We start from the raw sequence: 15,877 nt of genomic DNA, 5'->3' as shown, positions 1-15,877 counted from the left end.
GTAATACGATACAAACACTTTAGTAAAATAGAAAATTGCTTGATACTTTAATTTAGGGATAGAAAAATGCTGATGCAGATCTTTTACCTGAGCTTATTTAGGTAAGGAGTAATTTCTTTGAGCTTCAGTGGTAAGAACTCTGGCTGTCTTTCCACAAAGGAAAACAAGTTGCCTGTGGAAGCACCAACACTAACAGCACTCCTACATAACCCTGCAGGCATTAGCCTGAATATGAGTTTGTTGACTGTGGGCAATGGCTTAAGGGAAAGGAACATTTCGATGCAGGAGAGGATAGGAACATGAAGTAGTTCCAGAAGGACACAAAAAGAAATGTAGGACTGACTGAAGAATGTCACAGTTACACAGTTCATTCTGGGATTTTTTTGTTATTTTCTATATCTTTGTCATGGTCCCCTCAGGTTGGAGGGTTTCGTTGATTTTTTTTTTTTTTTACATTGATAAATAGTAGAAGTTATATGTAAGAAACTAGATTAAATAAATTAATGCTGGAAAACAAAGTGAACTGAGATGGTAAGAAATTTTTAGAAATTTGACTTGTCAGTCTCTTTTTCCAATGTATTCTGAAGAATTATATGTACTCCTGTGGAGAGATGAATCTTTCAATCTGTTGACTGATGATAGTTTAGAACAAAACAAAGGAAACTGTATTTCATGCTCCTCAGTTTAGAGGTACAATGAAGAAAAAACATTGGGGTTAATTGCTTTTGGTTTCCTGTTACTGTGCTATGTCATGAACTTGTTTTCCAAGGTAAAGATGTTTGTCAATCCTGCCATTATGTATGTGAATGCACAGAAAGAAGGGTAGGATAAATGAAACTTACAAAACTAAAACAACAAACTTCTGGAATTTTTTGGAATGTACCTTCTTTGTGGGAGGTACACTTATACATCAAAATCAGTTCATTTGCAATAAAACTTCTCTCCTTAATGCTTGTGTCCCACAAGCATTACAGGATGTACCTAGCACTTGTGGCATGTAAGAGCTGGGCCTTCTCTAAGTGGTTATAGTTGCTTCTCCAAAGTAAGAAAGGAAACCCTTCACCTTAAAAACTTGTGTGCTTGCTGCAGAGATTATACTGGCTATGATTTTGCCTTCTGTTTTCTTAATTAAAAGTATTTCTCTTTGAGGGAAAGAAACCACCTTATTTAAGAAGTATGTTTAAGAGCTTCAAGTTATCAATAGTTTAAAAGCTTTATGTGTTGTAATAACATCTAAATTAATTAGCTTTACTTCTTAAAAAAAAAGCTTGCCTAGAGGTGCTTTAATCGAAAGAATTATTCTGCCCAAGTACACTTGTGTGGTGCTTTACTATGAATTACTGTTAATCAGCAGGCTTACATGGAAATATAGAATGTAAGGGATGCTGATTATGCTTATTTATTTGCTGCTGCTGACTGACAGATTTTCTCCAGGAATACTAAAGCTTAATTGCATAGTTGGTGTGATCTGGAATGTGTTCCTGGTCCATAAATACCCAAGAACTATGGTGATGGGTAGAGAGTTATCTTGCTAATCTGGATTCCATCTGATGAAGCAATTTCATTACCAAAATTAATATAATAATAATAATAACAAATCAACTTTGCATTTAAAAACTATTTGTTTTTGCATTTAAAAAAACCTATCTGATCTGTAGCACCTTGGGCTATGGGGCTTTCTAGTTTTGTCTTACAACCATACATTTTGTTTCTATACATGCCATTAATTAACATTTTTATCTTGTCCATGAATACAACTCTGCATGAATTGTGTTTGCCATGTTGCATGTGTTTGCTTTTTACTCAGTCTTCTTGGATCCATTTTCCCAATACCACGTGTAATCTATGCTATGGCGAAGGATGGGTTGCTTTTCAAATGTCTAGCTCAAATCAATTCCAAAACGAAGACCCCAGTAGTTGCTACTCTGTCGTCTGGTGCAGTAGCAGGTGAGACTAAGAGCTGATCCTTGTAAAGAAAGGTGCACTGCTAAACACGTTGAATATATGGAAATAAACCACTGTTGTGCAGCTTTGATTTGCTTTGGACTGAAATTATCAAATCTGCTTGTTGCTAGGTAAAGTAGTCTACCAGTAAAACTTTTCTATACCTCAGATTTTTACTTGTTGGTTTATCTCAAATGCTTTCAAAGCCTAGGGTCAAAATAAACAGCAACCCAAAACCAAGAACATCAGTCAACCAAACAAAATCCTAAGAGCAGCAACACGGAGCCTAAGCAAAACTATACCTAAACCCATTAACTCCTCCAAGCTTTCTTTTTGTGTAGTTGGGTTTACCAGTCAAGCATTGTGCTTTTAATAACCTGTACTTGAACTATACATTTTTCTGTTCTAGTCTTTTCGGCTGTATGTTCCCTTTGCCCCGAATTCTGTTTGCCATGGCACGTGATGGTTTACTCTTTAGTTTTCTTGCCAAAGTGAATAAGAGGCAGGCACCAGTTTCTGCCACCTTGACAGCAGGGGTCATCGCTGGTAAGCTCTCAAAGCCCGTGTTACTTAAAACTGAGATTTAAACACTCTATGCACGTGCATGGTACTTTATATTTTTGAAAAGGGCTGCTTGTTAACTTCCCTTGCATGTACAATGGGAAAAAAATTACTGAGTAATCAACGGGTGTAAGAACTCCAGATCAAGCCAATCATGGTGGTGGTGATGGCCTTAATGCCACAGAATTAAATTTTTTTTTTTTTTTTTTTTTTAATATTAACCCCTGTATGGTGAATAAACTTGTTACTTAATCTGAGTCCCTGAGGCTGATGCTCTACTGACAGGGCTTCCTTGTCTGATGCAGACCTAACCTATCCCATCTGTAATGGGGGGAAAATAACTCACTTTTTTTAAAATGAAATATAAGAAAAAAATTGCATTTGCAGCGGGATCAACTAAAGGATTTTTTAAAAATTGTCTTCCAAAGAAAATGATTGTATAGGCTTACCAAGGTTGAGGGGAATGTGTGCGTTGGGGGCTTATGTGTCTGCACATATATGTATACACATATGTGCCTACAAATATTTTACCAAAACAGTATTTTGGGAGCAGTTGCCAACTCCTAAATTCTTAACATACAGCTCTTTCACTTGGGTTCATACTTGCAGAGGTACATATAGCTGTACCCAAATTTCATCATCATTCTAGTGGGATGTCTAATCACCCAGGAAAATTGGAAGCTTTAGATGTATTTAGCTCAAAAGAAAATAAATAAGGTTTTTAAGTAATTCAAATATCAAATACATGCCGTAGAACTTTTACAGCTTTGGCTAAAATTTATCTCAAATAAGAGGTTCAGGAATGAGATGAAAATATTTTTATTTACAGTCAGGGTCATCCTCAGATGCCACAATACTGGAACTGCTCAAACTGTGTAGCTGACAATAATGCAGAAAGGCACAGTCATTGTCCAGATAGTTCCCACATGAACCACATTATTATCAGTTCCCTTTTCTTTGGTCAGAGTACAAATAGATTGCATACTTTTATTATTTCAACTTTATTTTATTTGAATTTATCTTATTGACATATTCTCCTATAAGAATTTGGAAGTGCACTTTTGTGGGATGAAATCAAGATCTTTATGTGAAATCCCAGTAGTGATGAGAAGAAAGAATAGTGTATTACCCAGCTGGTAAAGTGATTGGTATCGTTACACAGCCCTGCCTGTGGCTCTCCAGCAGCTGACAGTGCACTGCTTCTAGACAATCTTTAGGAATTTGGTGCATCAACAGCTCACTGGAAAAACAGCTTTATCTACTGCTGGAGCAGCATTTCTTCTTCTATTTTTTTTTTTAATCCATATTTGGTAATTTGTGGTCATAAATAGTTTTCACAGAATAGTTATGGATGTATGTGACTGCATATATTTTCTGACTTTCCTATGCATTTGTAGCATGAATAGTTTTACAGCTGTAAGAAATGTTAAGGAGATGAGGTGCCTAATTAAAGTTATCAAGTCAAGACTACAGCTGAGGCAACCTTCACATGTTATTATGTGACTGACCTTTTCACAGGAAGTAATCTGCCATGGCAGACCTCTGAACATGGCAAAATGTTTTGGTGTCAGTCCACTTTCACAATAAAGGAACCTACTGTTGTCTCTTAGAGTAGACCTAAGAAAGGTGGAAAATAAATACTCTGCCTTTTTTTCTCTTTGTATAGAAGAATTAATAAGAAGAAACTTGCAGGGATTTTTCGCCTTGTTTCTAAGGTTAAAGAACATCCAAGCTACAGAGTAGCCTTTCAAAACTGGGATTAAAAATTAAATATAGCTACTGAACATGAGGTTTTAGTAGGTTCTGTTCTTCCTTGGCTTTGCTCTTTAGAGCATGAAAAGCAGAGAGGTATTCAAAAATCTACACTGCAAACTGCTTTTTGGATTTAGGAACATCCACTCTCCTTGAAGAAAACAGGATGGTCTTTCTTAAGTGGACAAAGAGACTGCCAGATTATATAAAAGTTATGTAATCCGACAGTCTTGTTTTCAGAAAATCACATGTTGCTTTGTACTTTAGGATCAAGTAACAGGGGAGTATGTGTCCATGTGTTTGTGCACTTATGCAGCTGTCTACAAATACATTAACAAATGCATCCCATAAATAATAAATACAAATATTTTGAATATGGAATAATTTGGGTGTGGATATACACACAGTGTATAAAGACTACATTTAATAGTTTTTTTTGATGTTGATATTACTGATGATTCGAAAAATCTGCATCTCAAAAATATTAATAAAATACAAATACCTTAAGAGTCTCTTTGAGCACATGTATTTCAAATCAATTGGAATTAGCCTTTCATTTACTGATAGCTTCTCCTAATTTATTTATAAATAATGTGCTTCTGTGTGCAAACTGCACAGACAAAAAAAGATTTTCCAAAATCTCCAAATCAATATGACATTAGCTTTTATGAACTTAAGACTTCTAGAATAACTTCCACTGCCATGGAAGTCTCTGCCTCTGAGTTCAGTGGTCATAAGAATATTAGTTCTTGAGAGGTGTTACTGGTTGTTCCTGAAGGTGAATTGAAAACTATTTTTAGTAAGATAACCATTAAAACCACACCTCCCCCCAAACTATTTTATTTGGGACAACTCCTGAAAGTCCTCTTCATATAGAGCTCTTTCCCAGCTCAGCAGAAATTTTACATCACAGTGACTTTTCCTCAGTTTGGCAGTGAAATCCATCCTTTCAGCTTTGGTGAGATTCTTCTGCAGGATGTGAACTTCATTCTGTAAAAATGTATTTTTAATATGGCCCAAATTCAATAATATGTGTATAAATACTTATATCCAAATAAGTCCAATATAAGCATTTGATTATGCAGCATGACTGTAGGACTCATCCCAACTGTTGGGAACGAGGTTTGGAATGATTACCAGTAGCTTAAAAGATGTGGTTTTAAGGATTATCGTCATTTCACTCATACTGCTGTCAGTAAAACAGTCAGTTATGTTGCAGACAGATTTTAAAATCTTAGCTTAATATATTTTTAATATTAATCTTGGCACTTATGCTTAGACTTGATGATCTTAAATTTCTTTCCCAGTGTGGATGATGCTACAATTCTATCCCAGTCTCCTGGAATTTTTTTTCACTTTCTTTTCTTTTTTAGCTGTAATGGCATTTCTGTTTGACCTAAAGGCTTTAGTGGACATGATGTCTATTGGCACACTTCTTGCTTATTCACTTGTGGCAACCTGTGTCCTCATTCTCAGGTAAGCCAAAAACATCCTTTGTATTCTACTGTGGGATTTTTTTTGCTTTTTTTTTTTTTGTGTTGGTCAGTAAATAAATAGAAGACATATTTACAAGACATGTTTTTTGTTAAACAGCCAGTAGCTGTAATCATATAAATGGTTTCTATTAAGCAGTGACTCCTCTAAGTAAACAATGGTATTTTACATAAGTATAGCAGTGACTCGGGTTAAAGTTTCTGGTGAAATTGAGACGCCTTTTATTTTCCATAAGAAGTATTGGTCCAAGCTTTAGTCCCAAAGGTACTAAGTATAAGCTTGAGCACAGAACTCAGTGAATGATACTTGAGGATGAATACAATCTATGCTGTACATCAGGCATATTGCATTTTGGGGACTATATGTGAAAGGGGTTGATGTTCCAGGTGGTTCACAGGATGAACAAGTTCTAATAGTTGTTTTGTATTATCCTAGTCAGAAATATAAGACCATACAAGTGTTTCAAGATGTGGTGGCCCTAGAAGAGAGTGCAAATATGTGTGAGATTATAAATACTTCTCAGTAAAACTCTGGTATTGGTCATGTTTGTAAAGCTATGGAATTATATATATTGCTAGCTACAGATCACTTTATTATGTATTGCTCTTCTGATTTTAAAAAGTCAGTAATTAACTTTGAAAAGTATAACATCTTAAAGTCAGCTCAAATTCATTGTTGCAATAATTTACACTTTAAATGAGAAGCCTATTCTATTTAAAAAGAATTCACTTACCATAAGTATTTTTAAAAGATTTAAAAGCTTACAAAGTAGATGTCAATTTTTTGTTAATGCCAGTTAGAAGCCTCTTAGAGTATGGGAAGAAAGTCAGAAACAAGATCCCTTACTCTTTCTTTGCTGTTGACTACCAGACCCTGTCCTTTCTTTCTGTATGAGATTGGTCATTTATCTGAGTTATTGGTGCGTTCAGGTAGCTTAAAGAACTGGGAAAAAAAAAAAAAAAAGAATTTCCAAACAAACTAATCCAAAAAATGAGTTGCCATAGTATTTTTATATATGACACTGACTAGTAATGCTGTTGCAATGCAGTTATAACTTGGGAAATTCTAATGGTCTCCTGAAAAGAATTTAGTACTTCAGTACATTCATAGATTCATATTGCTTCAAATCTAGAAGTGTGCTTTATGGTTATTATTCTGTTTTATGCACAGATACCAACCCACCTATGAGGAACCAAAATATTCTCCAGAAAAAGCAGCTTTGGCTGCAGCTGAAAGAGAATCTGCAGTCAGTGAGTCACAGATAAACATGATAGAAGAAAATCACTTCCATCTTCAGTCCTTGATTAATCCATCCAGTTTACCAACTGAGCAGACTGCAACTGTAGTTAACTTCTTAGTGGGCCTCTTAGGTAAGCATTTGACTGTCCAAACTCATGGATGCATTAGCATTTACAGTGGGATTTTATTACAGAGAGAATTAAAACTCCACTGATAACATGCCCTCTTTCAGTCATACATGTATCATTCTGTGCTTTTATACCTTCATGAATCAATCTAATCTGTAGTCGTTTTCATTTAATTAAACATATTCATAACAACAGTTCATGTTGAATCTTGCTATCACTCTTCTTAAAAGTCACTTCCTCTTCAACGCAGAGATTAAGTGACCTATTTCTGTAATTTTGTTTTTCATACAGCTTGCTTGATTTGTGGCTTCAGTGTCCTCATTACATATGGGATTCATTTCATTGCTAACTTGGAGCCCTGGAGTATTGGCCTTCTTGCTTTATTGGTGATGTCCTTCATAGTTATCATTCTCCTCATCCAAAGACAGCCTCAGAACCAGCAGAAAGTAGCCTTTATGGTGAATAACTTATTCTCTATGTTATCCTCTGTTAGCAGCTTTGGATGGATTCTAATGAGTGGGAGAGAGAACTTAAAGCTGGAAAACAAGTCAGAAATTGATGAGTGTACAATCACTTGTCCGTGTAATCTGCAATCCTTGGGACTTAATATAAACAGAGTATAAATCCTTTCATTTTGCACTTTCACTTATGTTCTAAGATCAGTTATTTTGGAAGTAATGAAGTACAGTGCTGAAGGTCAAGGAATCTGGTGGAGGTGGTGGAGCATTTCAGAATAAGAGAGATAGATATATTATTTTTCAGCTGTAAATACAGGAATTCATTAGTATATGTTCCACACAAACTGGAAAGTTTTTCTATAGCCTTAGAGAATATATATTAAATATAATGTTTTTAAAAGTTTAAGATCAGTAGAAACTGTTGGTTAAACCAAGTGAAAATTTCACTACACCACCAAAAAAAAGTTCAATTCTTTATTAGAGATTACATGTTACCTCTAGTTTGTGTTACATACCTGAAGTGCGACATGCAAAAAAAATTATGTTTAATAGAACCATATTAAATATTTCCTTTTAGGTTCCACTGCTGCCATTTTTGCCATCATTCAGTATACTGGTAAATATTTACTTGATGGCACAATTAAGTGGAGAGACCTGGGTGAGATTTAGCTTCTGGATGTTACTTGGTATGTACTTCTGTTCATTTCAGCTGCTTCATACACTGTTCATGATTCCCATCTTAGAACATTCTTTTCCTTCAAATATTTGAAAAAATCTCTGTGATTTAATAAAAATCAACTAATGTTTCTGATAAAAAGGAAGCATGCTTCAGAAGAAGTATCTATATGCAGTCAAAATTACAAATATATTTTTTAGGTTATAGGAAGAATTCCAATAATCCTAGTAAGTATAGCCAAAATTATGTAGAAACCTGCTTGTAACAGGGTTCTTCCCAGTATATCAGTCCTCTTTTAGATCTAGAAAATTGTATTAATTCCATCTAGACATAAATTAGATAATACTTGCCATTATACTTTCCAAAACTTATTAGATCATTTAATTATGCAGAAATTATGCACTTGAATTTCCTGTAGAAACAGGGAAAACCTGAAACATGAGCTCTGATTCAGATATCTGAAGAAGAATATTCTTTAGCAAAAATCTATTCAGCCAGAGAAAAATATCAGCTTTTTAATGCACTATTTACCTCAAAATCCTATGAACTTTTTTTTTCTTTTGGAAGGCTTCCTCATTTACTTTGCTTATGGCATCAGACACAGTGTTGAAGGTCATCGTGGCGATGGAGATGATGATTCTTGTTCAGAAAACAGTGGGATGCAAGAAAAGAACCCAGTGGATGACCCTGAAAATGTGAATGAAAGGGATCAATTTCTTCCACATGAAAGGACAAGTGAATGTTAAACTCTGCAAACACATAAATATTTTAAACCTTCAATTGGCATTTTACTTGCAGATTGAAATTTCAGAATCTTTCTGCCAACATGTGCCACTTGAAAGTGTTTGCTACAAGGCCTAACTGATAGTTTGGACCAGCTGCTAATCCTTCTTCATAATTTCAGAACTGACAGCGTGGAGATTAATATTTAATTTTTTTTTAAAAGTACCCTTTGGCAACCAAAAATTTGGAGACATTGTTTGAAGCGTCATCCAAAATCACTGGCAGTCATCAGATATGAAGAATTTTAGAACTGTCTGCAAGAAGTTCTGAGTATTTGACAATCCACTGTGAACATAAGTGCCTTTCATACCTTTTCCTTATCTTTGTTACATGTTTTGGTAACAATCTGAATTTTCTTTCTGTTGAAGTAACTCATGGGAGATAAATTTTATTCATACAGGCCTGGAAAGTATTTGCAAAATGAATGGTAATTGTATGGATTAGATACTTCGTAAAAATTGGAGGAGCATTTATTTATTTTTAAAAAATTAATTGCTTATCTTTGCTAATCATGACTATTAATCTGTAGTCATGGAGAACTCAAGCAGTGATGGTACTTCAGAGGTTTTTAGTGCCTCTAAATAGCATTCAAAATTTCTACTTAAGTGCATGACTTTGAAGGATGCTTCTCACAAAAGAAGCTCTTTTGTTCTCTGCAAAATCATCTGGGAAAAAAAATCTGTTGGTTACAGTATTGACAGTGGCAATCAGATGTGATTTAGCAAATTTTGTGCTTTTGACTTCAGAAGGGCCAGAATTTAATCTGACTAAATAATTTGGTACTTACCTCCAGCAGTCATCCAGTTTTCCTCCTTACTACTCACTTTTCCCCCTATATTTTCTCCTTTATACATGTTCCAGAACTGATGTTGCTGAGATTAGTGTTACACATTGTTTCTCCTAAGAAAAATTAATGCACAAAATCCCAGCTTTCTTTTCAGATGGTAGGCAAGGCTAAAAAACCGAGGTCTGGATTTTGGAAAAAAAAATGTTATGAAAATAGTATTTCGTTGCTTCATTAAGTCTTAAAATGTATGTTAGCATAGCACTTTTTTGTGAGCCAAGCCTACATCCACAAATCCATTCATGTGGGTATGATGTCTAAATGCTAATTTATGTAAAGAACCAAACTGCTGTGGCAGTGCTGGGTAAACAATTATTTTAATGCTGGTAGAACCAGAAAATGTTCTTCTTTCAACATAAGTCATGTTATCTGTCAAAGGCACCCCGATATTTTAAAAGTTTTTCTCAGCAAGGAGTAACGGTTCACGTCCCATGAAGTATTCCACAATATGAAGCCATTTTGCTAGAATATATTGACAAAAATCCTTCCCTAGAGAAAGAATTGTCTTGGACTTTGTCATGGACAGTTGCAATCTGTTGCTGGTACTAACCATTGGTATAATCTCCACTGTTAGGTATACAAACTTTTGATGCCATAAGAGCTATGTTGGTTGACAGTGAAAGCACCTTACTTTTTATAAGAGCTGGAATTTTATGAAAAAAAAGAAAGAAAGAAAAAAACAAACTAGTTACGCTGCTTGTGTCTCTCCTTTTTCAGAGCAGTAAGTTGCTCTTTTTAATCTTAAAATGACTTCTTTCCCAGTAGTCTTAAATCCTCAGCTTCAAAAAAAGCCATTGCTGTGGGAGCAAGTCAGCCACACCCATGTGAAGATTTTGCATGATGTCTTCACAAACCTACAGTGAAACACAGCTCTTAAAATTCCTTCCACATCTCAGCATGTGGGAATCACAGACTCACTTTTTGCTACAGTTGTTGATGCCATAGAGCAGGCCAGCCAGGCTCCCAAGGCACAAACTGTTGCTGTTCTGTGCTGTGCAGGGAAGACTCTATTCTCTCCCAAGGCCACCCTAGAGAAAGTATGTGTGCACACCTGTCCATGCATTTGCATGTCTGAAATTAGCCCACAGCAAATTTGATGTACTGGTTAAAGTAATTTCTATATTGCACTGGACTTCTCCTTTCAAGGGGTACTGCCAATACAATTAGCTTCTGACTAAAGCAAGTGCTAGCTAAGGCCTCTGGAGAGAACTAAAGGAAGTAAATTTTCTAGCTTATTTACCTGATGGATGTGTCAGCACTTTGTGTATTGGCAAATTCCCCTTTCATTTGAATGAATATTTCTCCCTGCTTGTTAGCAAAGTAAATTATTTTAAAGTAAATAAATATTTTAAATGTACCTGTAGAAGTGCTGCTAAGACAGGTGAGAGGAGCTGCAGCACCAGAACTATCCACATAACTAATGAGATATAAAATGAAATTAAAGGAAAGGCATTGGGTACTCTTAGTTGCTTCAGCTGTGCAAAGCTTATTTATACATGTGTATAGTCATTATGAGTCAGTGGCTGAGTGAAAACAGACAAGCCAGAAGTAAGATATTTATGGTAAATTTGATGTGCATTTGTATATGCAGTCTTAAAATTTCAGACGCTTTAGCATGACTTTGCAGAAGCAAAGAACATGCCATACTAGTCTCTACACAGAAGTGATGGATGCAAGAAATGCTGATCCTTTTCTCACATTTGCTGTATCTCTGCACTTGCTGAAAGGTCAGCTGAAAGCACAAGTCCATTGGAATTAAATTGTTGTTATTTTTTAACACAGTTGTTGGCATTGTAAATTGTTCTGTGCAAATAATAATGGTATGTATTAATACAAAATATCTACTTTTGAAGGTAGCTTACTGGGGTTTTATTTCCTTTGTAGAAAAAAGTTCTTATAAGTTTTTGGGTTTTTTTTTTTTTGGTACATTCAGGATATGCCATTCGATAAAGGAATTATTCTTCCCTAGCTGGCTTTAAGAAAGTAAGCCAAAGCATATTTAACAGAGAACAAATACATCTTTTTGTTCTGATGTATAGGAGTTATAAAACATTTCTGAAAAATTCATGTTAACTGAAGTGGTCTTCCTGTGGTGTTCCAGTCCTTATTCTGCAATGGGATTTTTATGAGGTAACTTGGATTTCATTGTCTGTTATTACGGATAAAACTGTTCTGTTAATAATAGTGTGCTTTTTCATGCACAACAAATGCTAGTCAGATTCCTGAAATCTGTAATTGTGCTTATTGTACTTATGTTGCCAAGTGTTAAAGCCATTTTTATTACCAGCTGTTGGAGAACTAGCAGCAATAAATGTCAATGGTAGTGATACAGTTACTTAGGCAGGAATTGACTTGTGTCATCCAGCAACTTTGAATGATACAATGAATTTAGAGGCAAAGCTTGGTAAAGCTTAAATATATATTCTGTATTTTATGACATGATAAATTTACAAGTCTACTCACCTTTCCCCTAAAATTTATGAAAAGAGTTATATTTAAAAAATATAAGGTAGAGTGTTTTCATAGAATTTTTAATAAGTGCCAATATCAATGTGCCATAAGCATCCTGAGGGGGTTGACAGTACAGGAAGCCTGTGTGGAACTGTGCAATTGGGTATGAGGCATTTGACACTGACACAAATTTTGTACAGTAGGAATTTAATTCACAAGAATTCTGGTGTGTCTTACTTGAGTGCATAAAGAGAAAATGAAAGCACCTTTTTAATGCTCTTGGGCCCTAATTCTTCCTGGACACGCTGGGAAGTCTGTATGAATAGCAGTATGTTCACTGAAGGCACTGAGGTTACTCAGTGTTAAGCAAATATAAATTTTACAGAAAGAGTGGGTGGTATTTCATATAGTATAGGATCTTGGTGTTTGTTTTTAATTTCCTGTACCTTTAGTATTTCTTTCTGGTATGCTTTGAGGACCTCTGCATTTTTAATAGTTGGACCTTTTCAAAGCTAAATATAATGCCTTTACCCAGTGCTGATCTATTTTCTATTTGATCTTAGAAATCAAACTCCTTACATGAGTTGAAGGATTTCTGTGCATAGACATGCAGACATGCATTACAAAGAACTGTATGTGTATATATATATTTTTTATTGTCAGTTGGACAAATTCTGTTGTTTTTCTATGTTTTCATGAGCCTTGTATGAGGTCAATTCCAGCTTCGCCAAGTTTAGTTGGAATCAGAATATGAGGATTTGAATATTTAGGAGAGCTTTTTTCTTTCATGGTACCAGAAAGCAAAGCATGAAATATGTGTTACATATCTTTAAAATAAATTATGTGTGAATCATTTTAAAAAACATTAGCATTCATATCAATCTTTTTTGTTTGTTTGTATGTACATTTTAGTCATTATTTCTGTATTGTATGCTGCTGAGCATTCAAAGTGTAGATAGAATGATTATGATGCAATTTAAACTATAAATTTGTATTTCTTTGAAGTGCTCTACCAGAATGAAAAGTCTTGAATTTTTATGAATGTAAAATTGCTTGTATTTAAGAATATGGTGCTTTTTTCCACACTTTACAACAGAATTGTTACCAGTGACAGTTTTAGTTACCTTAGTTCCCAATTTTAATGGAAATTACATTGCTCATCATTTACTGTACAACATGCTTTGTGCGATAACAATAGTGCATTTGTTTCATATTTTTAAATAAAGTTGAATATCACTTGTATGTCCTTAATACAGCAGCTGTAACTTTAATCACTACTATAGTTTTAGTTAACACTAAAATAATATAGTAACTTAACATCATGAGTATGCCAGATATCTAATGTCATGACATTACACAAATCATAGTACGCTTAAAACAAATAACATGATAACATTGTATGCACTGTATAGAGGGAACACAGAATAACAGCCTTTGATTTGGGAATTTTGTGTTATACTGCCAAACCAGAGATGATGCTACGTTTGATTTCCAGAAGGGTGAGTGGCCCTCAGCTTCATGCTCAACTTTCTGAAGCACCAAATCTTGTCCTGTTATTCACCCAACTGCAGAGCTGGATGAATAAATTCATTGTTGTTTCCTTGTTCCCTATTTGTGAAAAAAACACAAACCAAAATCAACTAACCACAACACTAACAACAATCCCCCCGATCCCAACCCTAAAAAAAACCCCTCCAAAACCCAAAAGGACCCCAAACAAACCAACCCCAAAACCTTCCTCAATTTTAAATAGTACTGTGAGTACAGCAAGAGAACAAAAACATACATCCAGGCAATGGATAACAATAGTCTGGACACAGAACCCTACTGACAGAGCAAGATTATCATCTGGCACTGTTTTCAAAGACATTTGAGTAGTCATCTTTGTTCACAGACTTAAAAGTAGTTATGACAGTATTTGTCCTGTGGTATATTCTTTATAAGGAATTATATAATAGTGTTCAAATTATTAATAACTACCTTACGTACATACAGATGTACTAAGACTGGTCTTGAAAATCTTGGTCCCATGAAGCAGTGGAAAAGGGCCACTGATTTAAATGAGGGCAAGTCATTCTGCAAGCATCTCATCACATTTAAAATATTACTTGAAAAGATGTATTTAATCTATCAGCTTACTCATGTGGAGGACTGGGGTCCTCACATGAAGGCTTACATTAGTTTTTCTGATGGCTATAAATGAAAATTCATGCATACCCTTTGTAAACCCTTTGTAAAGTAGGACAAGTAAAATCCATAAAATAACTTTCTTCATTGCACACATTTTCATAGGAAAAAGGAATATGCCAGTTTAAATGTGACTTAAAATTAATGCAGTCTGAGTGTTATTTCCATGTGCTATTACCATATTTCCCATAATACACTAATACTTGAAGCTCCGATGCTGTAAGATCATTGACTTACCCTGTGTGTGAAAGCAAAAGGGAAATTTCACTTAGGAAGGCACATAAGGATTGAAACCAGAAGTTTTGCAGATGACAGAGGAAAAAAAAGCCCACTCTTCATCATAAGCAGGAGTTGTGAATATTTCCACTGCATATTTGCAGTTTGTGCTACACAACTTTTCTGAGTTCTCTCTGAGATTCATTTACCTTAAAACAAAGACTGATAACATTTTCAGATTAAAACAAAGACTGATAACATTTTCAGATATAATGCTTGGCATTCTAATTGTTTCGAGGGGGAAACACTTTTAAAATATCCTGTAGCAACAAAAATATTCTTTTTTTAAAATTTGTCACAGGTAATAGATGACATGTTTATGCCAGACCAATAGAATGAAAAAGAGATAATGAAATTTCATCATCCTACTCCACTCCTGGGCCCTACTGGTTTCTTTAGGCTAACCAGGTGCCCAAGGGTGAAGTCTCAGAGCAGGGTCAGGCAAGCAAGTCTCCAAACTCTGCATGTGTTCATGTTTATGAGGGTGGGGGAACATTATGCATGGACGTTCTAACTTTTTTTGTGTGGATACAGATGAAGCCTAGGCTTCCTTTACGTAATCTGTAAATACTCTGCTCTCATATCTTCTGTGGCCCTGGAGCTGTGGTAAGTGACACAATTTTTTAAATTATTTTTATTCATATTGTACTGCGGTTGTTTACTACGGGGTCTGCCTTTGATCTCTGACAGTCATTATTTTCCCCGCCCCGTTCAAGTCCAACCTTGGCTTCCATCTACCTTTGTGGCCCCTCCAGTCATATTTTCCTCTCCCTTCTCCTTCAAGGAAACCCTCAAATTTCAAGGAATGGCTTTTTACCACTCTTTGTGAGCAGACATCAAGTTTACCACCTCCATCTCTTTGCTAGCAGCATAGAGAGACGTGCGCCGTCTCGATGCGCTTCACCCGCGCCCAGAGAGAGACCGCCTCTCTTTTCCACTGTCAGGTACTTTTCCTGAGCTGCTGGGAATCTCTTCGGTGTGGCAGGCTGGTACGGGTGCAACAGTTTGCCGCAGAAATATGTTTTTGCTGTCTTAGGCCAGCACTGTTCAGTGCCCTAGTGCAGCCCCGGGGTCACCTGCGGTA

General features: G+C 35.5%; 1 protein-coding gene across 5 annotated transcripts in view; it reads left to right on the top strand.

Moving 5' to 3' along the window:
- Window positions 1-13,581, top strand: part of SLC7A2 (solute carrier family 7 member 2) — a 54,121-nt gene extending 40,540 nt beyond the window's left edge. For 4 of the 5 annotated variants that reach the window (XM_050973772.1, XM_018926464.3, XM_050973774.1 and 1 more), the window contains 6 exons: window positions 1,808-1,947; window positions 5,631-5,733; window positions 6,922-7,121; window positions 7,410-7,576; window positions 8,154-8,262; window positions 8,820-13,581. In XM_050973772.1, coding sequence (XP_050829729.1) covers window positions 1,808-1,947; window positions 5,631-5,733; window positions 6,922-7,121; window positions 7,410-7,576; window positions 8,154-8,262; window positions 8,820-8,998 — 898 coding nt within the window. In that variant the 3' untranslated portion in view covers window positions 8,999-13,581. Of the gene's footprint in view, window positions 1-1,807; window positions 1,948-2,353; window positions 2,491-5,630; window positions 5,734-6,921; window positions 7,122-7,409; window positions 7,577-8,153; window positions 8,263-8,819 lie in introns of all 5 variants that reach the window. The other variant, XM_009100634.4, reaches the window with a different exon arrangement.
- Window positions 13,582-15,877: the final 2,296 nt, after the last annotated feature.

The sequence above is a fragment of the Serinus canaria genome, chromosome 4 (assembly GCF_022539315.1).
Source record: "Serinus canaria isolate serCan28SL12 chromosome 4, serCan2020, whole genome shotgun sequence".
NCBI lineage: Eukaryota > Metazoa > Chordata > Aves > Passeriformes > Fringillidae > Serinus > Serinus canaria.
The sequence above is the reverse complement of the archived record's forward strand: the minus strand, read 5'-3'. Positions and strand labels throughout refer to the sequence as shown.